This window comes from Xiphophorus hellerii, chromosome 10, assembly GCF_003331165.1.
Source record: "Xiphophorus hellerii strain 12219 chromosome 10, Xiphophorus_hellerii-4.1, whole genome shotgun sequence".
Classification (NCBI taxonomy): Eukaryota; Metazoa; Chordata; class Actinopteri; order Cyprinodontiformes; family Poeciliidae; genus Xiphophorus; species Xiphophorus hellerii.
The window spans coordinates 2139769-2163413 of record NC_045681.1 but is presented as its reverse complement, the minus strand read 5'-3'; the positions used below and the strand labels follow the sequence as shown (position 1 = coordinate 2163413).

At 38.9% G+C, this 23645-nt stretch overlaps 1 protein-coding gene across 1 annotated transcript; it reads left to right on the top strand.

Moving 5' to 3' along the window:
* The first annotated feature begins 5246 nt into the window (after positions 1-5246).
* On the top strand, positions 5247-7541 carry nog2 (noggin 2). The gene has a single exon (XM_032575101.1). The coding sequence runs from the start codon at positions 6174-6176 to the stop codon at positions 6807-6809; it is 636 nt and encodes a 211-aa protein (XP_032430992.1). The 5' UTR covers positions 5247-6173; the 3' UTR covers positions 6810-7541.
* Positions 7542-23645: the final 16104 nt, after the last annotated feature.

Genomic DNA, 23645 nt, shown 5'->3' with positions numbered 1-23645 from the left:
CATTTGCACGTCAAAATGGCTGCAAACTGTTGTGCAACTATACAACTGTACATCTTTGAAAAGCAGAAGTGGAGCCTCCTGAACAACCAACAAGAAAGCAGCAAGTGGTTTAAGTCAATAACAAAACTCTTGTCTTTCCCAGCAGCCGTTGTACAGCAAATACAGCGATACAACCAGCTGACCAAACGTGCTGGAGCTCTGCTGGGGTTGCCAGGTAACGGTGCAGTGCCCAACAAACAGAAGGTTTTTGAAACGGGTCATTTTCCAGACAACAAAAAACATCTGGGTGGGTTTCTAAGCACAGACTGTTTTTAGAAACAGTGGAGACCCAAATGGACGTACAAAAACCTATGAAATGTGAATTTTGCATAATAGATCCCCTTTAATATGTATTAATATGCATAGCGGATACTACAGAAGGTAAGATCCAAGGTCTTCCTTATCACTGCTTTTGGGGGTTGAGTCAATCAGCAAAAAGAAATTAAATGGCGCTCCGTGACAGCATGTGGAGTAGCTTTGTGTAAGGTATCTCAGCTTCCCAAGATGCACTTTGAGGACATTTTCTGTGAATAATTTGGGGTTACGTCTGCTTTATTTTGCAATGACGAATGAGAAAGAAATTCACGTAACAATTGCTGTTACAGTCCAGCATCCTTCCAGCTAACTTTCCATGGTCGCTGCCAAAGCAAATGTGAGGTTTTGAACATACAAATCTTGAGTTGGTTGAAGTGGCTTTGATTGGGAAGGTGTTTTTTTCTTGTCTTTATTTCCAGCAGTGTTGTGTTTGCGTTCCTCTCTCGTCTCCAAGCGGTCTGGCTCCATCCACCCCTCTGTGCCATTCTCGCCGTCCCCAGTGGGCACAGCCAGCCAGTCTGGCCAGCGCTGCCCCTCGCTGTACCCCTGTGCAGGATAAGCTCCCGTCTGGACCTTGGGCTGAGCCCTTTGTGTGCGGCTGTTCGCGCTCCTTCCGCGTTTCTATGTGTGCACAGCTTTGAGGAACAAATGAGAAGAAGGGGGTCCAATCTGTGCCTGAGGGAAACCTGCTAGCACCCCCGGCTCCCCCCAAAGCACCCTCACATGCGCCCTATTGAAGCCTAAGGGAGCGTGAACAATCACTGCAGAAACAAAGAGCTAAGTCCCCTTGTTATACAAGCCCAATTTTCAGCAGCAGCCCAACCTCTCGCCTCTGCCGTGGGTCCCACCCCCAGCCCAGCATTCCCCTCATCAGAGCTTTGTTAAATCGAGCCAGGCCCCTTTAATGTCATTATTTAATTAGCCATTCCACAGAGAAACTACCACCGCTATCTCTGCCTGCAACAGGAGAAAAAAGGATCAAATGTCCACAAATAAATTACGAAATTTTGAGATTTATCTCAGAAATTACTTAGAAAATACAAGTAAATTTCTGAGCTAGAAAGAAAATCTGAAATTTGCAAGAAAAAACTCAGAAATTTTGAGATTGATCTAGGAAATTTTCTAGAAAAAAAGAAAAATTTGAGATTTCAAGAATTTCTCAAACTCATAAATTCCTTGTATTTTCTAGAAAAACAAGGAACTATGAGCTCCAAATGTTGAAATTTACTAGAAAAAAAATCTGAAATTTTGAGATTAATCTAAGATTTTTTTTAACAAAAAAAAGAGAAAATTTCTGAGTTTAAAAGTAAAAAAATTGCAACTTTTGAAATTCGGAAATTTCCTTGTTTTTCCTAGAATTTTTTTTAGATCAATCTCAGAAAATTTCTGAAAAAAAATATGGAAATTTCTGAGTTTGAAAAGTTCAAAATTTGCTAGAAAAAAATCTTAAGACATTTTTAAGAAAAATGGACAGAAAATTAAGGACATTTCTAAAGTTCAAAGTAAAATATTTGAGAGAAAAAAACTCAGATATTTTGAGAGTAATCTCATAAAGTTTTTAGAAAAACACAAGAAAATTTCTGAGCTCCAAAAGTCAGAAATTTGCAACATGAAAAATCAGACATTCTGAGATTCACCTCAGAAAATTTTTCGACTTTTCAAACCTAAAAATTTCCTTGTTTTTTCTAGAAAATTTCTCATCTTAATCTCAAACTTTCTGAGTTTTTTGGCAGGAGTCACTCCTTCTATTTTCTATGTACAGACACCCTGTGATGCGCCATCATCCCCTCATCATCACATTCTTCGCCTCTACACACATTTACATCCTCCACTCGTCCTGACAGTCCCGTTTTTCTCCTCGTCTTTAATTAGCCGGGGAACAGGGGTCGACTGCTGCAGTATTTGCTCTGAAGACACAGAGAGGGGAAGTGTTTCTCCCTGCATGGGGTTTCTCTCTCAGGACGTCACCCTAAGACCTGCGGAGGGAGACAAAGAGAAGAGCCGGTCCTACAGTAGCCAGCTCAGCCTTACTGTCCCCGCCGCCCGCTGGCTCCTGTCTCCATCACAACTCTAATTATTAACCAGATTATCAATGTGGGTCCTCTGGTGTTGTTGGGGTCACCACAGGGTTTCCAGAAGGGTTTAAATTAAGTTTTTTTCACAAATTACAAACTAATTTTGGTAGCAAAATAAAGCTAACAGTTGATAGACTTCATCAGAAAGACGATGGAAGACAAAATTATTTGGATTCGATTCGATTTTTTTTTTTGTCAGCATATATAGTTTTTAGAATATCATAAATAAGACTACGAACTTCTGGAAACCATAAATTCATCTGTGGACATTACCTGTGCAAAGATTGATACAGCTGAGGTAAATTACAACAAATTTACAGACGTTTTAGTGAAAAAGAGAAAAATATCTAGGTGTTTTGGCTTCGTCACATAAACAAAACTGGAGGTTTTTACTTACTATACTTATTTTTACATGTCTATGATTGCATGTTTTCTTTTTTCTTTAGAAAAAATATCCACTTTTATTTCTCTGTCCAATTATAGCAAAACAATAAGAAATTGCTATATTCGACTCCTATTGAAGGAGGGTTTTTTATTTTGTGTAAAAAAAAAAAAAAAAATTACAATAAATTTAGCCACATTTCACAAAAGAAAAAAAATTAAAACCACCAAAATATGTACTTTTTTTTGGCACTATCAGAGCTCCATAGGACGTCCTTTCGATGAAGATTTCTGGCCACTAAAGCCGTTTCCTGCTCAACTCAAAATCAGCTTCTAGCCCAGAGTGTGGCGTTTCCATGGTCACCAAATATGTTTATGTTTAACTGAGGGGAGGTGCAGTTATGAATGTAGAGAAAAATATTTTTAAAAAATGCTCCAAGTACAGGAGGCACAGGGTTTAAAATGATCAGATAATGAATGTGTGCGACCTCTCGTGTTGTTGGGTCACCAGAAATTTACCGATAGAATGAAAAAAGATTTTTTTTGGATTAATTTCACCAGTAATACGTCTTAATTTACCCTTCAGTTACTACACGCGTGCCAACTGAGCAGACTTAGCTCATATGCCTCGACATGTTTTATCTCTCGTTATGTTAAAATCACAAACATTTATGTCATTAATTGGGATTTTGTGTGACAGACTAATAATCGTGAGTAACCTAAACCTGCTTTAAATTGACCCCTGACCTCTACATAACGCCGTTTGTTCACTGATATTCATGGTTTTAAAATTTCACAAAGGGACAAAAATACTTGTATTGCTTAATAGGATTAATTGGCATAAAATGTATTAGCAGTTTTATACCAGAGTGTGAACAGGTTCACATTGAGTCAGTCCTTCACTTTGCTCTCAGAGCTGATTAGTAACTAGTTACATTTACTTGAGTAACTTTTTTTAAAATTTATTTTAGGAGTATTTTTACTTTTTAAATTTACTTGAGTAATTTTATTATGAAGAGTCGCAATATTTTAGTCTTAATTTATATGCATGAGTTATTTTAGTACACATAAATTAAGACTAAAATAACTAACAAGTAACTTTTCAGCAAGATATTGGAAATTGTTTTATAATTTCTTAATATTGACCAAAAAATATGTATACCAGTTTTGCTGGCAGATTATTTCACTTATAACATGAGAAAAATGTTTTGTTATAAGTGAAATAATCTGCCTGTGGAACTAGAACTGGGTTGCTAGGTGACGGGTTGGACATGGCTGGGGTTGCTAGGTAACGGCACCTGTGGAACTAGAACTATTTCATCAATATTACTACTCTCTATTCGAGTTACATTTCTGGATTTTCTATGAACAACAAACATGTTTTAACCAGAAACTCACCAGACTCAGACACACACCTGCAGTTTCTGTTAAAGTTTATTAGTTTTTTATTGAAAGAAGCTGATTTGGAAAAAATTTCTTTTGCCTGATTTTGTTATTTTTTGTTACTTATGTGAATTATTGTCATTTAGGTCCTTAAAATACAAAACAAAAACCACTTAACTTCACATTTAATCCATCTGATGATGTAATTTTTAAATATTAAATGATTTATAATTTGATCAGTTACTCAGTACTTGAGTAAACTTTACTACTTTTTCACTTTTTCTTTTGGCGGCTACTTTTTACTTTGACTTGAGTAAAGTTATGTTGAAGTATTGCTACTCTTACTTGAGTATGATTGTTGGTACTCCACCATCACATATCTGCTCCTGTTTGAGAGCAGATATGTGAAGGCAGTTCATGCTGGATCGACGCCCTCTAGTGACCACAACATGTCAACCCAACACACAATTCACAGGGTTGAAACATCTAAAACCTCCAAAAGGTCTGGTTTGCTCATCCAACTCGGACAAAAATGACAAAATAACCACTTATTCTGGTCCAATCAGGGGATATTGCAGATAAAAATGTACCAGCAGGATTTCCTGAAGTTGCTGTAAACTTTGGTCAAACAGAAGCAGAAGGCGCTGCTTGCTATGGGAAAGTCCTCCCTGGTCATTTATAGCCCCTTAATTACGAGCCTATTTCGTGACCTCTGGGGTTCAGCGGGGCCAATTCCTGTGCAGACCCAAATCCTGATGAACAAAGGTGGAATGCTCCAAACGATTCCCATCAGTTTCATGGGAAAGTTCGTCCTGAAGCTCTCTCTCCTGATTCTGACAGCGCATTGAAACCATTAGTCTGCTGCTGCTGATGAAAGCAGCTTTGAGTTGCCGTTTCTTTCTGCTGAAAGTTCTTCAAACGTCGTTTCTTTTCCTGAAACACCGGAGCTTTAGGACCCTGCTGATGCGTGTCGTAGCGGCTGATATCCCCCCCACCATCCCCAAACCCCCGGGCTGTCAATCAGGGTGAAAGTGGCCGGGGTGGGCAGGCCTCTCTGACACTTTGTACCGGCGGAGGCGGATATTTAACTTGGGACTGCGCTCCTCTCGCTGCAGACACACACTCCTCTCGCACACAGTGAAAAGCTCCGGCGCAAAGACTCCTGCAGAAACCCGGTAGGAGCTTCTGTAAGCGGCAGCAGAGAGCAGAGGCGCCAGGAGGAAGGGGGAGTGCAGGTCCCTCAGGAACCCGAAGCGCTCCAGATTGTTGTGGATTGTCTCATCATGAGTTGCAATTGTTGCTTTTTCTCAGAGGATTCAGCAATGCTGCATTCAGACAAACTCTGAACTCTCATTTTCAAGATTTTTTTTTTTGTTTGTTTCACCTGAAACCACAAATAATAATAATTATAATCTACAAGTTGGAACATCCTCTGGAAATATGAATGGATCTTATTTGTTGAGCTGAGCTTGCGGACAGCGAGTGCAGGGAGGAACCCCGCAATCAAACACCGCATGTTCGCGGGACTGCGCGCGCTGCTCCGGGACTATTTGGCAAACATCGGCGCGTCAGGCGACTTGAAGCGCGAGCCGTGCGTAAAAATAACACCCATCTCCAGCTGGTGACAGTCAAAAGTTGGATTTTGCTCCTCATTCATTCCATGTTGCTCTCCTCTCGGCCGCTGTCATCGCCGTTGCTTCCAGTGGCCCCCACCCCCCCAAAAGGGTAACCATGACAACCCGGAGAAACCCAAAGTGAATCCAGGGAGCGGGGTGAGGCAGGAGCCAGTTTGAATACTGAAGTTTTTGCGCTTTTTTGTGCAAATCTGAGCTTCATGTCATCCAAACACAACCGCCTCTAGCTTTGGACTGAACTTATGAAGCCTTGCCTTGCAGACAACTGATTAATTATTGCCCCCCGCCCCACCCCTTCCCTTCCCCTTACCCAAAATAGAGAAGAGCCGGCACCAAGGAGGGAATAATGGGCCTCTCACCGACGCTCCTGGTTTACGCTCTGGTGTGCGTTCACCTCGGAGTCTCCCAGCATTTCTTCCGCCTCCGTCCGCTGCCCAGCGAGCACCTCCCCGTCCCCGACCTGAAGGAGGACCCGGACCCGGAGTACGACCCCCGGGAGCAGGACTTGGTCGAGAAGCCGCTGCGGAAGAAGCTGGGCAGCCACTTCGACCCCAACTTCATGGCCATCAGCGCGCCGCTGCCGGTCAACCTCACCTCCCCGGACGCCCAGTGGAAGCCGCCGGGCCACATGCCCAACGAGATTAAAAAGCTGGACCTCACGGAGACACCCTACGGGAAGCGGTTAAAAGTGGGCAAGAAAGCGCGGAGGAAATTCCTGCAACTTCTGTGGACCTACACGTACTGCCCCGTGGTGTACACCTGGAAGGACCTGGGCGTGAGGTTCTGGCCGCGCTACATCAAGGAGGGGAACTGCTCCTCCGAGCGATCCTGCTCCTTCCCGGAGGGCATGTCCTGCAAGCCCGTCAAGTCCATCAGCAAGACGTTCCTGCGGTGGTACTGCCAGGGCTTTCTAAGACAGAAATACTGTACGTGGATACAGGTGCAATACCCAATCATCTCAGAGTGCAAGTGTTCGTGCTGAGTTTACTCCAAGGAAGCGGACTGGAAATACAGTTTCAATTGCACTGTTAACTCTCTACAGAGGTGGGCACCATAGCAGATCTATTTTTTTATATGGCATTTAAGTGAAATACCAACAATGTACATATTTAAGGGAGAGAAAAAAATGCAGCTATTTTTTCTAACTGAACTTGGACCATATTCAAACATTGTTTTGTTTTTGTTTTTTTCCTCCAGGAGCACTTCACGAGGAAGAGCTTTTTTATATAAATCTATTTTTATGAGACATTAATGAAGGAATTCATAATATGCTACACTTCTCCAAGAGGTGACCTTTTTTTCCGTCAACTGAACAATGATGCTGTTTGTTATTTCATTGCAATGCTGCCTAGAGTTTTTGTAAAATATTAATATCAATATTAATTAAACTGTAAAAAAGTTGAGGTTAAAGATATATAAATATATATATATAAATATATATATAAAGGTGTGAACTCAGCTTTTCTTTTTTTTTGAATACTTAGTATTGTAGGAATAAGCAAATCTGTATGTTTTATTTATTATTTTAACGATTTGTGAGTATAGAGCATAAGGAAAGAGAATAGCAGAATATTACCAGAAGAAAAATATGGAAGATGTCTACTTGAATATTTCTAAAAGTGACAAAAAAAAAGAAATAAAGAAAAAAGTAAGGCATATCAGTGTATATGTTATGGTTACACGTGTTAGCAATAAAGTCTATCTTTTCAACGTGTTTTAGTGTCAAAAAATGTCGCTTAAAAGAGTGTCTGTGAGGAGGGGGTGAGTACACTGTAAAAAGAGACATCAGAAGACGTCAAGTTTAGTCCGAAAAAAAAGAAGTTTAAGCTAGGGTTGAGTCAGAGCCTCTGAAAATAGAAATCCCATTATCAATACTTTATTTTCATTAAATCATCAAAACATATTGTTAAGCATAACAAAATTACTACATTAAGTCATATTTTTAAGTGCAAGACCCATAAAGAGCACTGCAAAAATGATCAAATAAAGTTGTAAAAATGTTGCTTTAAAAAGTATTTTATATCCAGAGGGGGCATGTACTGTAAAAAAATAAGTAGTAAACCTTAGTGTGTTCATTTTACACTCATAAAACAACCTGTTGGAACTTCAAAATTTACTTAATCGATGTTTCTGAGTATACATTTTGTAAATTTAACAGCTAAAAGACACTCATCTAAGTTAGTAATTAAAATCTCGGTTTGTTAGCAGACGTTGAAATGAAATAAAAAACAAGAACTGGTTTGTGATTTTTGTCAGACAGAAACAAACTGTTTTTAAATCAAATTTTTAATACGTCGACCCTAAAGACAACGCTAACATTTCTGGTTAAAAAGCTAAACTTGCTAACATGTTTACCTGAGGACAAAACAGGAACAGCTAGTAACACACAAACTTTCTCAACCACAAGTTTCATGACAGTTTTTAACTTTTCCTGAGTTTTTATGAGTTCAACAAAACTCATAAAAAAACAAATCCGCTGTAGGATTTTCTGTTTTACATCCCGAGAAATAATCAAACTGTTTCAGTAAGATTTGTAATCCAGATATATTAGCTAACACTTTTTAGAACTGAACCAGTGCTAAGCATCACTCTGCAAACTGATATCTGTAAACAAAATTGTATCGTTTTAACAGCTAATATTTCACACTTACTAAAATCCATTTATATAGTGCAGCCTGGATTTTGTCTTATTTCTCTGGATTGGTGTCATATTCATGCAATAACATAAAGACGATGCATTCAAGGCTGGACTTTAGCCTTTAGAGGGTAAAATAAACCCAAATCAAGTTTAGTTTTTCTAATACGGTGGATTTTATGTGCCAAAAACAAATGAATTAAAACACATTTCAGTTTGTCACAAACTCATGTACTGTGACATTTTCTCTTTTTTTTTAAGTATGTATGCTGTTTCCATTTGGAAAAACATGGATACAAGAAGCCTAAAACTTTGAATTTGCACGTCAGGCACCAATTTAACTCTAGCCCAGGGGCTCAGATTCTCCTAAATGCGGCCCTGGGTGCAGACAGCTAAGCAGTTACTTAACCGCACAAGTTTCAGTGGCTCTGTGTGGACTGCCTGCGCGTCGCTGGGTTTTTAAAAAAGAGCCTGATTTACAACGCAACACATACCTGAAGCGCCTCCACAGAACTGGCATTCATTTGTCAGAGAGAGAGAGAGAGAGAGAGAGGGAGGGAGGTGGGAGTCTGTGGGAGTGGGAGTGGGGCGGCAGAATCCCGACACATTCATCTCCACTGTCTACTGTCTGCGCGCACGCTGGCTTCCAGGGATCCGAGGTGTTAACATAATGCGTAAAATATGATTCAGACATGTCAAACAGTGTCAAATGATGAAATGGCGAAGCGTCTGGGGTCTGGAAGCTCCACACAAGTTCCACTGAGGTATTTGTGTAGAGGTGGAATGGAGCAGACCGGCGCCTGTTGGAGTCTGACCGCCCCTGAGACAGAAAAAAGAGACAGAGGGAAAGAAAAAAACACCAACAAAGCGCATATAAAACAATGGTCAGCTGTTTTCCACGTTAGCAGACTATTAATTAAGAGAGCGCGCGAGTTAAACAGATATGGCCCAATTACGCGCGCTCATTTTCTATAAATGCCTCTCCTTTTATGGACTTTATATGATTAGTGTTTAAATGCGAGCAGCGACTTAAACAGGGCTGTGGCTGAGCGTGTGGAGTGTTTCCAGTGAGCGCATCTCGTGTGCCTGAAAATGATTTGTGTTTTTCTGAGGCCAGAGCTGAATTTTTGACACTTGCCGCCCGGTTATTGTGACACAGCCGCTGATGGGATTTGGTCAGCAGAGGAGAGGAGAGGAGAGGAGAGGAGAGGAGAGGAGAGGAGAGGAGCGGAGTGGCACCGCGCCAGGAGGAGGAGGAGGAAGAGGAGGAAGAGAAGGAGGAGGAGGAGGAAGAAGAGGAGGAGAAGGAGGAGGAGGAGGTCTGCTTTCCTTACTGTCAGCTTCTTTCTTGATGATGTCTCGGGGTTTTTAGAAACTGCGTCTCTGACTCGGCGGCGCCACTCAGCCGCCCCCTCTCCGCTGCGCAGAATGAGGTACTTTGGGAAACAGTAACCCTTTCAGGCTCTGCCTGGAGAGGATTTTAGAAGCGTGTGAAAGGCAATACTTCGCCCTTGCTTCAGCCCGACAGTTGCGCACCTAGTAGATTCTCATGGTAAGATAATTCCTCAATTCTTTAGAAATAATTATTTTCACCAAGAATCCTCCCAGTTTTATTTTACTAGATACATAAGGAGTCAGATTTCATAATTAATCAGGTTTTCTTCAGTTCGATTGGGGACCCAGATTGCACAATGGTGTGGTTCTCTTTTACGCTGCATCAAAAAACCTGTTCCCCTCCTCGCCTGTGGGGGCGCTGCACCAAGAACTACTGAAGGAAACGACATGAAAACCTCTGAAGACTCTGAGAGCAATTTCCTTCTTCATGAAGTGTAAACAAAAATGGAGTAGTGTCAGACTAAGTGGTTGTAGGATTTCTCTTGCCTTTGGCCAAAGTCCACTCTAGCACTGTTTTGGTTGTATTTACCCAGAATGCCCTGCATTGTAGCCCACTTCCTGCTTTTGGAGCCATCTCCAGTTTGTTTGGTATTCACATATGCATTTGAACTGCACCAGAGTTCATTTTAAACAAACTGAGACTGAGGTTTGTAGGCGGACCAGAGTTTGTTTTTTGGTGGATTTAGTTATTCACTTCTCCCCAAACGAACCGGACTTTCTACAGAAACGGACTGGAGTTCTATTAAAGCGGACTAACCAGTGCTGGTGTGAATGCAGCTTATTTTAGAAACAGAAATCACCCTCTTAAAAGTGGCGAGTTTAAGACTGGATTATTATTCAATTTGATGTTGGGATTCAGGCCTATCCAAAACTTCATAGATTTTCAACCCAGAAATGAGAATCAAGTCAAATGTTAAACAATAATTCAGGATTTTCTTAAAGTACGGCTCTGTTAAAAAGTTTCAAGCAGTTAACATCTTACCTAGTGGATAGCTCTCTTACTATCTTCAGCTAATATAAATCCAGATTGGTCCCAGAAGCTAAAGCTAATGGATAATCAAAGGAACATAGTCATAACCGGACTTCTACCATCTGAAAACATGGTAAGAAGTCCGGCAATCTAAAAAACATCGGAGTGTTTTATGCATCCACTCTGCTATAAATTATTTGCATTATTACAATTTGTTATTTACATAGAAGAAAATTATTTAAACAGAACACTTGTAGACTTTTGGTTGAATAAAGTTTGATGTTGTGGTTATTGACAGCTAGCGATTCTTTAAGTAGTTAGACGTTTATATTCGTGCTCTTATTTTGAAGTGGGTGAAGACGCAGTGTTTACACAGCAGTTCCATTTCCTGTCCTTGAGTTTCCCACAAATAAAGTTTATTTAGTACCAGAATGCTTCACTGTAGAAGTGCAACATGTAGATCCAAACTTAACTATAAAATCAGTACCATTCAAAATCAAAATCAAAATGGTTGAATTTAGCGCTATAGCATTAGCGGTTGCTAAATACCATGTTGGTATAGTGATTTAGCATTAGCAAAACTAATGTTTATGATTAGTACTTGAGGGTTAGCGCAACTAACTTTTTTGTTAGCGGAAGCCACCACTGATAGAAATTAAAAGTACTTGAACTATAAATTCAATCTGGAGAGACTCAGACGGAGATGAGAAGACAATTAGAAGAGTTTATTGACAAACAGAATTTAAAGTCTTTGGCGCTCGGGCCCCGGCTGGGGATAACGGTTATCGCAGCGTTAGCGATAGGCTTCAGATGAGCATCCCCGATGCTGTTAGGAACGTCATCCCCCGGGGCCCGGCACTGGTGGTGGAGGTTGAAGAAGGGTGCGGGCCTCAGGACCGGGCGAAAGGAGGAGAAGGGGTGGTGGTGGGTTGAGCTCGGCTGGAGAGCGAAGGACACCATGGATGAAGGTCCTTATCAGCTGGGACTTGGTCGGTGATTGGACGTGACGTGGCTTGGTCCGGCGTTGATAGGTCGACGATTGTGGGCAGGTCGCTTCAATTAACGGGTCCCGGTGGGGATAAAGGAGTCTTCCAGTTTGAATTTGCGCCTAGGCTTCATTTTACAAACTAGTATGCCTTAGTAAAATGTAAAAACATTTTTTGGTTAATATTTAACCAAAATTATCCAAGAATCTTCTTTTAGAGTTCACCAAACGTCTGTCTCATCAACACAAATCAAGCTTTTTAAGGCAAAGCAGCCATCCAATATGGTTGACTCATAAGTAACCTCTATGTATTACAACTTCACACCATGAGATGAAATTATTCAAATACCAAAGAGTTTAATCAAAACTTCCTCAAAATGTTAACTTGATTTAGATTCGCAGTCCCTGTGGCTAAAAGGCACGATGCTGATTGACGCTATTAAAAGCGAGAGGATAAAAAGCAGCCAAACAGTGGCGTCATCATCATCATCATCATCAACGTCACATTGCGTCTATATAAATGTCAACTCTCCGGTGGCCTTCACCCTGTCATGTGCTCAGTGTTATTATAGTCTGTCACAGCCTGTCTGTGCTTTCATCAGCGTATAAATGGACCCACAATAATAAATACCGTTTGGACGCCTCATACACATCGACACCCTCATGTGAGTGGAAGATAAAGCGCACATTTACTGGCTGTAAGGAGGGTTGAATAAAGGCCTGGAGACAATTAGGATGGGGCTGATGGGGAGCTAAACGGGGGAGGAAGGGGACACGCTCGGCGGCGAACGTCCTGTCCCTTGATGACTGCCAATTATGATGGATTGGAGTCAGATTGGGAGGGACTGGAGTCTGCAGTGGCTTTCACTCAAACATGAACGGCACGCCCACCTACATGCTGCCAAAAAGACTACACACACACACACACACACATAGCATACTGGGTTGTGTGTTAGAAAGACAGAGACCAGAGACTATATGGTCTGTGGCTGTGAGTAAAACCCAAACCTCAAAGTTGTAAAAGCCAGTGAGTCAGCACAGCTGAGGTTATTGATGATGACAGGGTATTAGATAGAGCACACACACACACACACACACTCAGAGTTACCACAGATCATGCCCAGCATTCCATCTCCGTACCACCAAATCTAAGCTGTGGTGTCTGGAGCCCCGGGTACAGTAAGTGTGTGTTGGTGTGTACATTCATGCCAGTCAAACTGTTGCTTTTGCTGCATCAGAAACTGGAGATGTTGCCTTAGTGATTGCGTCTGCTGTGATCCTGTTACTAAAAAAGCCATTTTTCCCCTTGCTTGACATTTTTGCTTGTCATGCAGTTTTAGAAATTGGAAATCTAACGCTGACATGTCCAAAAATTTCTTACCAGGACTGTTATTTAATTTCAGTCTCTACTGCTTATCTTCTGTCAATCAAACTTTAGGTGATTGGAATCAGTTCCTGCCACTGCTAATTGCAGAGGTTGAACTTAAACAGATAAGTAGATCATATTTGCTTGGTGACTCCTCAGTGTTCTCTTGCAAAACAAAAATTGCAGCAACAAAATGTGTTTTTTCCCCCTGGGATTTTATGTAAAAACACTGCCCTTGTTCGGTTGCTTGACAGATAACTCTTCCCAACTGCAGCATAATTACGTGTCATTACTGAGCTTTCTTCAACACACCACTGGTCAGAGTAAAACTGCAAAAAAATAAAATAAAATCACACACACCAAGATAATGAACTGACATGTATCTTAAATGCTAAACTTAGCATTTAAGCTAAATTGAGGCTTAAATGCTAACAGCTCAGACGCACATAAACTATACTTACACCGACTAAAAATATCACAAATTATTTCTTTCCATAAAATTAGTTGTACAGTGTAGATATATGCTTCTACGTGTGAAATAAACATTTTTACGAACTTACAGGCCGTGCTCCGCCAAAAGAAAGCTGAAAACGAAGCAAATCGCTAAACAGGAAGTGCTATCTCAGTGACTTCCGGTTTCCCTGTTTTCGAAATTAAACTGAATAAATAATGTAAGATACACTAAAAAACAGTATCACACTGAATAAATAACAACAGATAAGAAGAACACTGTAGTGTATAATTATTTATATTTTTCACATGGGTTTATTAATTTATTTTTTAAACCAATGTATTCTGATACCCATAATGATGATAATCCAGCCTTCAGATGCTATATGACTAAAATACCAAGCAGACAGGTCAGAGAGAATGCTATGGAAACGTTTACAGTATTCACATTTCAATCCATCAGTTGTAAATTTATTTATGGTAGAAATACTAGAAGCATTAAACTTTAGCCCTTAAAAATTGTTTTACAACTCAGTTGATCATTTTGTGTCCTGAAGCGGTAATTAAGTCATTTTTTTCAGGCATGTTGGGCCAGGAATGACATCACCCTCTAGATGATTACAGTTTAAATTTATGCATTAAATATTTGCATCCTCATGGTGAAACACGATGGTGGAAGCATCATGCTGTGGGGATCCTTTTTTCCAGTTGGGACAAAAAATCAGAATAAACCTTCAGCTCTGTTTCTCCACATGATTGCATTTCTAACATTTTTAATAATTGGCATGTATCTTATCAACGAAGCAGTTTTAACTGATATGTACCAATAATTCATCCATATTGCCAATTTAACAACTAATAGATAAACTGACAATATCTAAATATTGTCCCTTTAAGGTGATATGCACCTTCTGTAATCCAAAATATGCTGTAGCATCCTGGCTGCCCCGAATGTTTTTGTGCTTTTAGCATTTTAAAGAGGCAAATAGTGTGAGAGTCACATTCTGGTAGTCATGCTTGGGGATTAACCAATCCGGTGTAACTCTTGATAGATGCAGCAGTTACTGTATGCTCAAAGTGTGAGCTAAAAATAGATCTGTGGGTGGTGTTGCACTTTCTGGGCTGGAAATAGAGCATTTTCTCAGCCCTGTTTCCATGGTGAGCTGCGCTTCCTGCCACATGCGCTTAAACTCACAACACAGCCCTGCACTGCAAAAACACAAAATCCCACCAAATATTTTTACCTAGTTTCTAGAGCAAAAATCTTACATCTTGAAACTTTTCATCAGGATTTAGGAGCTTGTTATAAGTCAATAATTTGTAAATATTAAAAACAGCACTAGATCAACTGGCAGTTTTTTTTTCAGATATACTTTCATATAAATTATTATATGAGATGTTAAAATTTATGTAATATCAAAACAAATTACAGCAATTCATAAAGTGCAACTGCACAGAGATTAGTAAACCTGATTTAAATAGAAAAGTAGAAGAAGATATCACACTGCAAAAACACAAAACATATGCAAATATCTTAGTAGATTTTAAACAAGACAAAACAAATTTACAAGAAATTTTCCATAAAGATATATAGTTATAAGTTACATAATTTTCAATATTCAAGAATTGTTGACTTAATACAAGCTGCAACATCTTGATGAAAAGCTACTTGTAAGTTATGTTTGTCTTATTTAATTTATACTAAGATATTGAGACTTGAAACGAGACAAAAATATTTGGTAAGATTTTGTGATTTTTGTTACCCAAATGACATAAGCTAATAAGCTAATAGCTGCTAATAGCCATTTTAATGTTTTTAATATTGTTTTAAGGTCACACTCATCTGTTTCTATGAGTCTTCAGCATCATCGTTACAACACACTTTCTTTTAGGAATATTTTTACTACGCAGTACTTTTTACTTCTACTTGAGTCATTTCATTATGAAGTACTTTTACTCCTACTTGAGTAAAATTTCTGGATTTTCTATCCACTCAATGAAAAACAAAAATTCAGAGACACAGACACACACCTGCAGTTTTTGTTAAAGTTTCATAAGTTTTTTTATTGAAAGAAACAGATTTGGAAACATTTTCTTTTGCCTAATTTTGTTATTGTTTTGTTACTTATATGACTTATTGTCATTTTGGTTCTTAAAATACCAAAATTTCCACTTAACTTTATATTTTGGTCCATTTGATTATGTAAATTTTAAATATTAACTGATTGATAACTTGATCAGTTACTCAGTATTTGAGTAAATCGTTTTCTAAATAGTCTTGAGTAATTTCTTGGTTGGGTCATTTTCAGTCTTGCTTGAGTAAAAGTATGTTGAAGTAGTGCTACTCTTACTTGAGTATAATTTTTGGGATCTCTGAGTGAGAATCAATAATTTCTTCATCTATCACCTGACTGGTTTCGGCCCACTGCTCCCCCTCACACGCCGCCGTCTCCCAGTCCCCCTCAGTGCACCGACATGGCATGCTGAGAATGTTTACTTTCGCCACAGTGTGTATTTACAGAGCCTAATAGTTTTTTAGGCCGCAATGGCGCCTCGCTTCGCAACATGTGCACAACCCACCTACTCGTTTGAGCTTCCAAACATTTACCCACACAAGCAGAAAACATGCATGGCAATCCCCCCGCCAAACTGCAAATCAGGCTGCTGGTGTCTGGGGTTTGGCAGTGGTGTGAGCTGAAACGCTGGCCAGGTGACACCAGGAGGGAGAAACATGACAGAAAGGTGGCAGGGCTCAGAAAGAGCTGATTGGATTCATGACTGCGATGAGAGACTGAATGAACACTGCAAAAACACAAAGTCGTACCAAACATTTTTAGTTCAGTTTCTACTACAAATATCTTAGTACTTATGAGAAGACAAAATTTAACAAGCAGAGGTGGGTGGAGTACCTAACAGCAAAAGTAGCACTACTTCGACATAATTTTACTTAAGTAAAAGTAAAAAGTGCAGTGTAGTAAAAATACTCCTAAAAGTAATTTTTTTCCCAATAAAGTTACTCAAGTAAATGTAATTGAGTAAAAGTAACTGGTTACTACCCAACCCTGCTTACAAGTAACTTTTCACTTTAGGTCAGTAATACGTAATATTGATGAAATAGTTCTAGCTCCACTGGTGCCGTTACCTAGCAACCCCAGACAAGCCCAGCCTGTTACCTAGCAACCCAGTTCTAGTTACACTGGCAGATTATTTGAATATTTGTTAAGTGAAATAATATACTGGCATTTTTTTGTCAATATTAATAAATCATTGACCTAAAACAAGCTCCTATATCTTGCTGAAAAGCTACTTGTTAATTATTTTAGTCTTAATTCAGGTGCACTAAGATATTTGCACTAGAAACTAGACAAAAATACTTGGTAAGATTTTGTGGTTTTGCAGTGCTGCCATAAAAAGTCCTTAAAAAAATTATATTCCACAGAAAAAATAAAAAAAGATAGGCAAATTTTTCTCGCTCAAAATCCTGTTAAAAAACTCACATGTATATTTATATATTTAGAAATTAATACAACTATAAGTCTACTATCATATTAAAATATGTTGTTATTATCAGGGTTCTCATCTGATTAGTCACAGAGTTGCTGGGAATTAATCACAATTTATTAATTGTTTAAAAAAATGAACTGAATTAATAAATAAGTTCTGACTATTTTTTATTAGTGCTGCCAATTGATTACAACAGGATGTAACAAGTAAAACCTGGGATCATTTCTCATGTCTTGTAACATGTTCCAACACCACTCAGTCAGAAACAACCAATCAGAGGCAGGAGGAGGGTCCTGGCGCTGTCAATCACTCTTGTGCTCACCTGCTCCCTTTGCTCTCTGCTATGCTACAGCTGGTTCACCACAACATAGCCTGCCACAAATGCTAAGGCTGGTTAGCGTAGCCACCAATGACAGTAAATAAATGGTTTTCCTGGAACGGTAAGTTGTTTCTCTGCTATTAGAATATTTAGCAGCTCATACATGAGCTTGTTTAACAGCAGTAAGACGTGCCTCCTGGCTCTGATTGGTTGTTTTTAGTTGAGAGCGATGCATTTCTTCATAGCTCAGGGAGGAGATGGAGGAGATTGATCTTTTTATAGATCATCTGTCTCATATTATGTGATAGTTGAACAAATATGGAAAAAACTAAATGTTTGTAAAAGTTACATCCTGCACCTTTAATGTGTCTGTCCTGGTATAAAGTTTATATATGTGAGATGGGTACTGGATTAATTATTATCCGTAACTTTCCCCTACTGAACAGAAACAAAACTGAAGTTATTATCTTTGGACCTGAAGAGGAACCATAGAGTCATCGCACAGCTTCAGTTATTACAGCTGGAAACTAGAAATCAGGCTGAGATAAGACCTGAACCTTCAGAGACACATAAAGACAGTTACAAAGTCAGCCTTCTATCACCTGAAGAACATTTCCAGGATTAAAAAGATCTAGAGAAGCTCATCCATGTCTGTATCTTTAGTCGCATCGTTTACTGGAACAGAGACTTTAGGAGTCTGCCTAAAAATCAGTCAGATCCAGAACGCTGCTGCTGGTGTTCTGACTATAACCAGGAAGACAGAGAACATCACCCAGTTCTACAGTCCACTGACAGAACAGACTTTAAAATACTGATGTTAGTTTATAAATCACTGAACTGAAAAACTTTGAGCTCATCTGTCTTCTCCAAGTGCCAACTAGAAACAACCAATCAGGAGGCGGGTCTTAGTGCTGTCAATCACCCCCTGTGTGGCGCTGCTCTTCCACCTCTCTACATTCCACAATACATTCAAGATCTGCTACTGCTGTATCAACCTTTCAGACCCCTCAGCTCTTCTGGTTCTGGTTCTGCTCTGCATCCAGAACCAGAACCAAACATAGAGAAGCAGCATTCAGCTTCTATGCACCACAAATCTGGAACAAACTTCCAGAAAACTGAAAAACATCCGAAACACTGAGTTCCTTTAAATCTAGACTAAAAACCCACCTGGTTAGAGCTGCTTTAGAAACATAATCAATGAAACATTAATCAATATTTTCACGTATAAATGATGGAACTTGGAAAATTTAAATGTTTCAATCGTTGATTTTTGTGTTTTAATGATGTAAATATGTTGTTACTGAAATGTGCTATACAAATAAAATTGTATCTGATTTAAATTAGCCTCTTAAATGACAGAGGAAACCTTGAAAGTGGAGTGTAGGACACTCAGACTTTTGTTTTATTTCGTTCTCCCATCAGACGGCGTCCGGAGCCAAACAGGTGAAAATAATTGGCCGTATTTTCCCCCACTGGGCTTCAGAACCTGATGTCCTGACGCCTGCCTGTCTGCCGTATTCAGCAGAGGTGGTCTATTCAGAGTTAGGGACCAGGGGACACACAGCCCACAGGGTGTGGACATGCATTTATCTGTGTGTGTGTGTGTGTGTGTGTGTGTGTGTAGGCGTGTGTGTGTTCATTTATGGTGTGTAAGGGGGAGAGAGGAGGCAGTGTAAGCAGCAGAAAATGCCTGGTGATGGGTTACCAAAAACAGAGCGCCATGGGGACAATGGACCCAGGACATTCCTGACATAACCCCAACACACCGGGGAGGAAGTGGATGGGGGGGATTTATTGGTGTCAACGGCCCCCTTGCCCCAACAGGAGGAGCGGGTGCCTCTTTTGTCCCCTCTGGCGTTGGAGATGGACGCCTTGCACAGAGGATGCCTCTGCACATATACACACAAAATCATAAAAAAGAGCCACTAATTAGGGAGTGGACACGTACGGCTCAAAGGGGAAGGAGGGTGAGGGCGACAAGGCGGAGGGGTGGAGGGAGGAAGGCAGGTTTTTGTAAGTCTGAGCGTGTTTCTGCACTGCAAAAAACAAAATCCTGACAAGTATTTTTGGTCTAGTTTCAATTTCAAACATCTTAGTACAGTCTAAACTAACTTACAAGTAACTTTCATCAAGATATAGGAGCTTGTTTTAAATCAATAAATCCTTAACATTGGTGAAAAAGTTCTAGTTCCACTGGCACCGTTACCTAGCAACCCCAGCCAAGCCCAGCCCGTCGCCTAGCAACCCAGTTGTAGTTCCACTGGCGGATTATTTCACAACATTTTTCTCATGATATAAGTGAAATAATCTGCCAGTGGAACTAGAACTTTTTTTATTATCAGTATTTATGAATTATTGACTTAAAGAAGCTTCTATTTCTTGCTGAAAAGTTAGTTGTAAATCAATTTTCATCTGTTTTGCCTGTAATTTATTACCTTGTCCAACTATTTGGCAGAAAACGTTTAATATGCTTCCATGTTTTTTTTTTTTCTTTAGCAGCAACACTGCAAAAACACAAAGTCTTACATAGTTTCTGTCTAATTTCTGCTGCAAATCTTGTTATTTTTAGTGCAGCTTCTAGAGAAAATATTTTTGTATACTTGAAATAAGACAAAACTAACTAACAAGTAATTCTTCAACAAAATATAGGAGCTTGTTTCCAGTAAATAAATCTTTAATATTGATGAAAAAGTTCTAGTTTCATTGATTTCGTTACTTAGCAACGCCAGCCAAGTGTAGTCGTCACCTAGCAACCCAGTTCTAGTTCCACTGGCAGATTATTTCACTTGTAACAACATTTTTCTCATGTTATATGTGAAATAATCTGCCAGTGGAACTGGAACGTTTTTTTTATTATCAGTATTTATGAATTTTTGGCTTAAAGAAGCTTCCATATCTTGCTGGAAGTCAAGTTAGTTTTTTCTTATTTTAAGTGTACTAAGACACAAACAGAACTTCAGTCTGGAGAGACTCAGACGGAGAAAGACAGCGATTAAAAAGGTTTATTGACATCCATGAATTAAAGTACTTTGGCGTTTGGCCCCGTCTGAGGACATCCGAGCTGTGAATTGCAATAAGCTCGGATGAGCATTCCCGATGCTGGTTAGGGCCCGACACTGATGGTGGCGGTCGGTGAAGGATGGGTGGAGAGCTGGGAGAGTGGGGGTGGAGAAGGGGCGGAGGTGGGTTGAGCATGGCTGGAAGATGCCATGGATGGAGGTCCTTATCAGTGGGAGCTTGGTCGGTGATTGGCCGTGACGTGGCTTGGTCCGGCGTTGATAGGTCGACGACGATGAGCGAGACGCAGCGAATGGATGATGCAGGCGGCGCTGGAGAGTCTTCCAGTTTGAATTTACGCCAAGGCTTCATATGCTAGGACATCCAAAGGGTTCAGCTTCCATTTGTTCTCCCAGAATTAATTTCCTTGTCCAAATGTTCATCAAGAAACTTTTAATATGTTTCTATGTTTTTTTTTTCTTCAGCAGTAACCATGCATAAAGACTACACTGCAAAAACACAAAATCTCACATAACATTTTTTGTTTAGTTTATATTGCAAGTATCCTAACTTGAAATAAGACAAACTAACTTAGAAGTAACTGTTCAGCCAGATATAGAAGCTTGTTTTAAGTTAATAATTTGTAAATATTGATCAAATAGTTCTACTTTCACTGGCAGATTTCTTTTTCCCTCATTATATGGGAATGTGTCTTTATATCAATATTTATAAATTATTGACTTAAAACAAGCTCGCTGAAAAGGTATTTGTAAATTAGTTTTGTCTCATTTCACAATAAGACATTTCCAGACGAAAAAACTTGGTAAGATTTTGTGTTTTTGCAGTGTGCATGCTTGCAGTCTGAATGTAAAGACGGAGCCAAACAGGATGGATTTCAGCTCACGGTGCAAAACGGACCGAGCCCCTGGGAACACGCTGCTAAGAACTCGTTTCAATCAGGGAACATTTAGTCACATTACGGGATGGTTCATATTACACCGAACTGGGGCACAATAATGAAAACAATGAAAATGTCAAGCAATTTGCTGGATCATTTGTCAAGTTAATTTCCCATAGAGTTTAATGGTCCCTTTTACACACTACTTAAAGAAGATATGCTTCACGGTTGCATGAAAAGGAAAATATATGTTTCTGTTTTGCTCATACAAAGAGCAAATCGTCCAACTTCAATGTTTTCCTGAAGCATAGTTTCAATAATAGAGGGTTGGAGTTACATTTGCTTTATAATTACTGACTTTTGTCAGTAATTATAACATCACCAGTGATGTTATTGCTTTTTCTCTCGTTCTGCAGGTGTAGAAGCAGACCACTCTTAGCCCTTTCCTTCCCTTTAAACTCTTTTTTCCTGCTAAATTTACAGATAGGACACAAAATAAAAAGTAAAAAAAACAAAACACATACTTGGGTTTGTAATTTTAAGCTTCTAAAAACACAATTAGCATTTAAAATAACATTAAAATCAAAACTGCATGAAAACACCTTTTGTTGCAGTCAGAGGGAATGTTACTATCAACTTTCCAATAACAGACAAGTACTGAGTTACTGATCAAATGATCAATCATTTCATGTTTAAAAACTACAGAATCAAACCAACCAAAGGTTAAGTGGAAATTTTGGTATTTTAAGAATCAAAATGACAATAATTCATAAAAAAACCCAAAAATAACAAAATTAGGCAAAATAATTTTTTTTTTCCAAATCAGTTTCTTTCAATAAAAACTGAGTTTGGTGGATTTTTGGTTAAAACTTGTTTTTCATTGAGAGGGAAGAAAATTCAGAAATTTTACTCAAGAGAAGAAATACTTCATAATAAAATGACTCAAGTAAAAGTAAAAAGTACAGCGTAGTAAAAATACTCCTAAAAGTACAAAAAAATAAGTTACTCAAGTAAATATAACTGTAACCAGTTACTACAAACTCTGACGTAGTTCTACTTTCCCTTAGTATAATGTTTGGCAGTTCTCTCTGTCCAGCATTCAGAAATATTTAATGCGTGTAAAACAACTTTAATTACAACATTAACATTTAATATTTAACTAATTAACACACATTGTTCTCATTCAAACACACCGTCTGGTGTCTAGACTCTGGATGAAGTTGATTTATTTCTACTGTTTGTTTAAACACTATTATTATTTAATGCTGTGTTACTTTATTTATTATTTAATATTACAGTAAAACGAATCATTTCAGCCTCTAATTCACCTCTTTGACTCGGTTGGAAGATGATAAACAGGCAGCAGGTGGAAGGAGAAACCAAACTGGACTAACACTGCCATCTACTGGTGAAAATGTTTTAATTGATTGTGACGTTTGGAAAACTGAATATTTTGTAATCAGTCAGAATGAGTTTAAAGTTTTAGAAGCTTTGTAATAACACAGTACTTGTTTTTCCATCAGTCTGGATTTTACTCAGTAAACCAGGAAACTGAATTTGAAGTTAGAAAAATGCAAAAATCATCCAGTTATTCACACTTTGCCTCATTGCAGCCTGAATATTTGTTTTTTATTTGGATTTTATCTTGATCAGGATTCTGATGGCAGGTGATTATACTGGATTTTATTTAGGGATATCAGAGTAAGTGGGGTACACAGCACTCAATATTGACCTCAAATGGTCAGTTGACTGATAGAAATCTGACAATGAAGGATTTTATTTTTTAGCATTGTAGTGACTCTAATCAATAAAAAGTAAAATTTCGGAACGTCTTAATAAGAACTTCTTTTGTCAAATGTATTTTCTAACATTTTTTTTTCAGTTAAAATGTAGAGAACAAAAGTTACATTAACGGTTTAAAATGTCTGAAAATTATTTATTGTAATCTTATTTGCACATTATAGAAAAGCCAACAGCTGTTTCCACTCGCCATGTGAGTTTTTTAAAACAAATTTGCCAATTTAGAAAAAAAAATAAATAATTTTTAGATAATTTAGAATGAAATTATTGTTTTTTTTTAAATTTTTTGCCGTAAAACTGCAAAAGAAAAAACACTTAATTTCATATCACAGTCATGTGATCAACAACCGGATGTTCCTATAGGCGAAAACCACGAAGACGACAGGAAGTGGTGTGAGGATGATGACGCGGTTTATTTTTTAAGGATTTGTTTATGTTTTTATTAAGCTGCACTTTTTACTTTTACTTCAGAATTCAGAATTACTTTATTCATCCCAGC